The sequence below is a fragment of the Benincasa hispida genome, chromosome 12, assembly GCF_009727055.1.
Source record: "Benincasa hispida cultivar B227 chromosome 12, ASM972705v1, whole genome shotgun sequence".
NCBI classification, from domain to species: Eukaryota; Viridiplantae; Streptophyta; class Magnoliopsida; order Cucurbitales; family Cucurbitaceae; genus Benincasa; species Benincasa hispida.
In genome coordinates, this window is record NC_052360.1 from 47,148,400 (window position 1) to 47,155,396 (window position 6,997).

At 35.9% G+C, this 6,997-nt stretch overlaps 1 protein-coding gene across 1 annotated transcript; it reads left to right on the plus strand.

Moving 5' to 3' along the window:
* Positions 1-3,841: 3,841 nt before the first annotated feature.
* Positions 3,842-6,039, plus strand: LOC120067849 (ribosomal RNA processing protein 1 homolog). Its single transcript, XM_039019451.1, has one exon. The coding sequence runs from the start codon at positions 4,110-4,112 to the stop codon at positions 5,808-5,810; it is 1,701 nt and encodes a 566-aa protein (XP_038875379.1). The 5' UTR covers positions 3,842-4,109; the 3' UTR covers positions 5,811-6,039.
* The last annotated feature ends 958 nt before the right edge of the window (positions 6,040-6,997 follow it).

The window sequence follows — 6,997 nt, forward strand, 5'->3', positions numbered from 1 at the left end:
TATATTTAATCTACAATGAAAACATAATTATTTTGTACTCATATTAAGAAAAAAAAGGATGTCATGATATTAAAGAAGATTTACAATTAGTTCTTTAATTTGAAAATAAAAGTTTACATGAAATTTAAAACGACCCTCCTGGCCCTTACCCTTCATTGGAGTTGTCTTTGTGTCCCTCTAAATAAGGTTCACCCTACTATCGTTGTCATTTACGACAAATACGTCTTCGATCAATGTCAACAAAATTGAGTCGTCTTGTTCCAACTCTAGTAAGTTGTGTTGTACTGAATATTGTTGTACATCTCCGATAAAATTATTCTGTACAATGAAAAAAATAAATACCAAACAATATTCATATCATATATATGTGTCTGATTTTAAATCTCTTATCATGCAATAATAGTAGGCATCGTCAGGTGTGATAAATTACCTCGTGATTGAATCGTACCAGGCAAAGTAGTCATCTGATATAGCTGGCCCATTTGTTAATTCTCTTTGTGCACAACGATATGTCGTCCATGCCAGTAGGATATATATTTCACGTGGATTCGATGCCAGTCTTGGTCGTGCTTACCTCTCATATCAATGTGGTGTAGTGATGGGAGTGTATAGGACAATGAAGATATCGTTTGTCGTAGACCGAACTGTCTACTCACGATCTGGATGATGCCGCTCTACTATATGGAAGCATATAAGAGGGCTAACGGTCAACCGAATGTCTTCACCGTCACGACAATAATCAGGTATGGATGACCAAATTTGTTGTGTGGCGTGCAAATAATCTGACAAAAAAAAAAAGATAAGTATACATCCAAAATAATTTAAATATTCATTTATATATACATTTGTTACTGGACTAAGCATCAGTCTGTCAAATATTTTTTCGGTACACGAGCAACATATTTGCTGACTATTCAGAGGCAGCTACTACAACACTTCATTTAAAATTTATAAAAAAATACAATTAATTTATATTCTTATATAAAATGATAACGAAATAAAAATAAATGAATATAATACCTGACACTAATGGACGATGATCTGGGGCCTGTTACTGGACTTGTGTGCTATAATTGGAAATCTATCATAAGCCCATACATGTAGTAGTATCAGTGGTCCCGATATTTCCAACGCTTATTGCATTAGTAGCCTGACAAAGTTCTCTATACAATCATGCAAGAACATGCAACCACCCCATGAGTACGTACCAGCATGCCCGAAATCAGACATTTGGGAGGAACATGAGATGCACTAGAGTAATTGACTTGTCAGCGAACAAAAATCCTCCAATTAAGTTGCATAGTGTATACTCGTGCTACCTAACGTACGCTGATATCATCGCATCAGGAGGCAATTCTGGAAACTGGAACGCCAACTAAGGGATACTCAATCTTGAGCCTTTCAGATCATTGGTAGAACGACCTAAGAAGCTCTCACAAATATCTTTCCAATCATATTGTAGTGAACCTGTCAATGGTTGTCTGTACACTCGTAACCCAAATTGTATGACAAGCAGCGTGATTGTACATCCCACAAGGCAGGTGAAATGTGTGGGTTTTTGGTCTCAAACGCTCGCAATAACTTAAGGTGTCAATCAAGCTGGATAAATCTGATTTGTGCAACCACAGGAAAACCTGCCTGTTTCAAATAGTTGAATTAATGCGGTGATCAAATGGGATAGTATGTTGTGCAGATGCCTCCCTTCTCCAACAACTCAAAACTACTGTAGAAGAACTATCCCATACTGATTGTGAACGATGCATATTTTGTTGATATAATTGTACAGGATTAGAAGGACCAGACTCCATTACCTAAGAAGTTCAAATTACATTACATAATAAAATCCATCACATAAAAGATACATAAAAAGTACATAAAAAGATACAATTACATGAAAAATAAATTCATTACATAAAAAGTACAATTACATAAAATGAAACAATTACATAAAAAATATAAGTACATAAAAGATACAATTACATGAAAAATACAAGTACATAAAATATACAATTACATAGAAAATATAAGTATATAAAAGATACAATTACATGAAAAATACAAGTACATAAAATATATAATTACATAAAAAAATATAAGTACATAAAAGATACACCTAATGACCCGAAAACAAAGTACCTAATGTACGTTGTGGACAAGTACGTTTGTTATGTCCTTCTCTCTTACAAATTGTACATCAAACTTTTTGGCTTGTCTCTCTCCAATCCATTTCATTATGAATGCGCGTACTTTTTGCCGACCATGTTCTCTTAGTAAGTCCGCATTTGAACGAACTTCTGTAAATGATAATTCTGGCCAATAATCTAGGTGTTCTATTGGAAGGAAGCGACCTTCATAACATCGCTTGAAATTGGACAATTTGTAGCATTCATCAATAAGTAGTATGTATGTCAAATGCATATAATTACAAACTGCAATTACATGAGAGCATGGAATCTTGAATGACTGCCACTTATTACAAGAACAGGTTCCTTCTTTCAAGCTCAAAACTTGTGTGTGTTGTCCTTTATAGGGAGAAATTATACTTATACCAATTTATACTTCAAAAGTTTGACTTTCCCTGTCAATAGATGTCACCGTATGCGCAGATGCTCGTTTTTCCCACCTCTTAAGTTTTCTCAGGGCATATTCTATATACATGTCCCCATGATCGAGTGCTTCATTGCTTTTTTGTCTTCGACGTTGTTGTGTGATAAAATGTTAGCCTAACCAAAGAAGTAATTGGTAACATTCTAGCACCTTTGAAAACACCATTCATGTATTCAACTACATTGCTTGTCATCCACCCATAACGGTACCCACCATCATCCCATAGCGGTTAAATCTTCAGGACGCATCGACATATTTATTATGATTTTTTCAACTGTTAATAGTTGACAAAAAATATGTTAATATGTACCCAACAAAATCCAATTTCTAAGTTCATATAAGATTTAAATATTATACATTTAAATCAACCCAAATCTAAGATCCATAAACTATCCAAATCTAAGATTTATAAACTATACATTTAAATCAGCCCAAATCTAACATCCATAAACTATACATTTAAATCAGCCCCAAATCTAAGATTCATAAATATACATCATCCAACAAATTAATCATTAAAAAAATATCCTAATAAATAGGCAAACATAATCATCCAGAAAAATAGCTCAACAAAATCTAATTTTTAAGTTCAACATATATCCAAAAAAATGATATATATATGAAGATTATATATTAGAAAACAACGTAGGGAAATTTTTTTACCTCAGTCAAAGAAAATCGAAGGAAGACGAACGGTTTAATGGAGAAGGAGGAAGATGGATGGTTTAATGGACAAGGAGGAAGACGGAGGAAGATCGAAGTTTTCGGACGATGTTTGGACGGACGGTTAAATTTTCATATATATTGGGAGGTTTTCGGACGATGTTTAGATAGAGGGAGACAGAGGAAGATTGACGAAGAAGCATTCGGATGAGGAAGAAGAAGGGTCGCGTTGCCAGATCAACAAGCACTCTATGTACTAGGTACACGATTAAGGCGTAATCGTGTATCGGGTACACAATTAAAAAACCTAGTCAATCTTTTCAACCCTACCATATTTTTGTTAATATATATTAAAATAATATTATTTTAAAAAAATTCTATTGTGCATATTCAAGTAACATTAATGATTTTAGATATTTAAAATTCAGACATTCAAATTTATTCTATCAAGTCGCTTAGAATAATTTGAGGAGTAATTTTTACCATTAAAAATTTGAGGGTAAAATTACAAAAAAAAAACTAGTGCATTTTAGCGGTGATTTTACTTTTTGCCATTTGCACTCTATTTTATTTTCTTTTGGTTTTCTGGGAATGCGAACGGCTTTGAACTAAACCTCCCAAGGTCATTTAGGGTTCTCTCAACGCGATACAGGGGAGACCAAAAATCTCCAATCGCCGCCGTTCAGCCTTCTGTGAATTGGGAAATTCCGATTTCATCGAATTCAATCGTTTTCCCTCACACCCATCTCGTCTTTCAATCTAATTTAGCGTTTTTGTTCTGATTTCTCCCTCGTTTCTGAATCTGATAGCGAACGAGCGAGGTTTTTTGGTGAAACACAATGGAGGAGGTGGTTGAAGGGGATCAAAATTTCACTTCATTGGTCAAGCTTTTGGCGTCCTCCAATAAGGCAACTCGAGACAAGACCCTCCGTGTAATCATCAAGACATGGCTTCCGACTCAAAAGAGCCTTTCCGATGGCGATATGAAAAAGCTTTGGAAGGGTTTGTTCTACTGTATTTGGCATGCTGACAAGGTTCCTGTTCAATCTGAGCTTATTAATCGCCTCGCTTCTCTGCTCCTCCATCTCGACCTGCCGCTAGCTGTTCAGTACTTCTCTGTTTTCCTTCTTACCATGCGTCGTGAATGGGCTGGCATTGATGCTCTCAGGTTAGATAAGTTTTACCTTTTGATTCGTAGATTTTTGCACCAGTTTTTTGCTTTGTTGAAGAAGCATTCTTGGGATTTGGAACTGTGTCGTTGTTCGGTTCAAGTTTTGGAGGAAAGGGTGTTTTTCGCTGATGATAAGTTTCATGGGAATGGTGTTAATTACCAAATTGCTTCTGTGTTTCTTGAGGAACTTAAGCCGTTTCTTCCTCTTCAGAAGGAAGTCATTGATGTCCTGTTCAAGCCATTCCTCTGTTCCATGGTTAAACTGCCAGATAAAGTGTTGTTGGGAAAAATTAAGTCTAATCTTTTTGATGTGATACTTAAAATGGGGAAGCAATTACTTGACCGTCGAAAATGTGGAGATGATGTTGATTCTGGTGATGATATAGTTGTCTTCGGGACTATTTCGTTCACAAATCTATTCTCAACAACATTTTATGAATTGGGTTCTTCACCTGATTGCTGTCAAGGGAATAGAAAGGTATTGTTTGCCATGCACGAAGAGTTTCAGAAGTTGGAGAAAGATTTTATCTCATCAGGGGTTGAGATTTCATTACCAGGTCTTCAAGAGCAAGATGGGGATGAAGTGCCTACTTTGGTTCCTGTTTCCAGTGAAGAAGAGGCTCCTTCGGAAATTTCCATGGTTGATGTTGATGTGAATGCTGACTCCACTGATAAGGCACTTAAGAAGCAAAAGAAGAGTAAAAAGGCCACTGATGACAGTGGCAAGAAGAAGGCCAAGAAGGCTAAGAAGGCAAAGGAGACCACAAACGGTATTTCTGATCTTGTTTCTGAAAATACTCCTGTGAATAAGGACAATGAGAATATAGTTGTTGCTAACGGTGAGAATTCTAATAATGAACAGATTAGTGATGGAAATATGATAACCTTTGATGAAACTGTGATATCGAACCTTCAGATGCAATTTGAGAGGGCTGCTGCTGAAGCTGATTTTGAAGACAGTTTTGCGAGCCCTGTAATGTCAGCCAATGGCTCAGTCAAGAAAAGAAAGAGAGCAAAGAATGTTGATGGGTCGCAGAAACACGAAGTAGTACTTTCTAGCCAAGTAGACGCTGAAGGAAATACTGCTGCAAAAAGTGAAGAGAAGAGTGTAAAGAAGGTAAGGTTTTCAATGAAAAATAACTTGGTATGGAAACCCCATAATCCCTTACCACCTGAAAGTTTGAGACTGCCTCCCTCTGTTACTCCAAGGGGAAGTGCACTTAAGAAAGGAATACCTCCAGGTCCTATCTTGGAATTCCCTGCCACAACTAAAAGGACAAAAAGGAGAGCTGTTGCAATGAGGGCTAAGAAAGGTGTAAGAAGCTTGCCTGTCAAACGTTTGAAGAAATTGAAATCTAAGAGTACTTAGTACCTTTTGTCTTAGGGTATGAAGTTGAAGAGGTCCAAAGCTTACAAATTTTTATCATTTAATGATTGTCTTAATTACTTCGTTTCATTTGGGCGTTGTTCTCATATTGACTTTCTTGATCTCAACCATTAGAAATGAATGAAGGTTCTGATGCATTGAGTTGAGTACTTGAAATCAAATGCCGCCATGGAATTCTAGTTAAATGATCAAATTTTCTCTTTGCCTTTCATTTTGGATTTTTGTACCTGGTCATTTTTCTTTTTTCCTTCATAGGGTTCTTGTGGTACACAGCCGTGGGAGCAGATGGTTTTGCAGCGTAAATGAGTGAGAGCTAGGGTAGAATTTTGGTGCAGGGGAAGTGTAACGTTTTTTTTTTTTTGTTTTTTTTTTTTTTTAATTTTTACTTTTTCTTTTGTTTAGTACTTTGTGCCTTTGTGGTTTAGTAGGCGAGTTTCAAAAAGTTTGGTTATAGCTTTAAGTTGGCTGGAAACGACTGAACTTCCTCAATTTCTAATTATGGGAAGCTGTCTTTTGCACAAGTTATTCCTTGCAGAATACCATATTATTTGCTCCTAGCCAACTATTGAGATGGTTATAAGGCGAATGCATTTTTGTTTTTCTGATACAAGTATTCATGTGAACGAATGACTTGAAATGCCTATTGTAGATTGGATATTGCATCCTCATTTTCTCATTTTCTTGTGTAATGCCTATTGTTATCTTCATACTGTACTGAATAACCAGCATTGTATAGTGCCAAATAATATTAGGGGCATGAATTGGTTTGATTCGGTTCTTGGATGAACCAGCCAAATGGGTGGGTTAGACTGAACCAAATTGACTAATAGAGGGAGAATCGGCTGGAAGTTTACTCTGGTTCGTTGGATCTTACCTCTATTTAGTGTGGATTAAATATGAAAGCTCTTCAGCTGGAGAGTTGGTTGTTTTTGTGTCTTATTCTATGTTCCTTTGAGTAGGATTTCAATACCTTTGCGTTAAGAAGAGGGTTAGGTAGAACTTATTTTCTTTGAGGATGTTTCAGTTTCTTTATTTGGAATCTGAAGTTTGTCTTTGGCTTTCCAATATTTATTGTTTTCTTGTCTTTTTACAACGAGCATTTATCTAGAGGTATAATGTGGGTTGGTTTAGGTTTATATATATGCAAACATTGACGTTGAACTATTGTA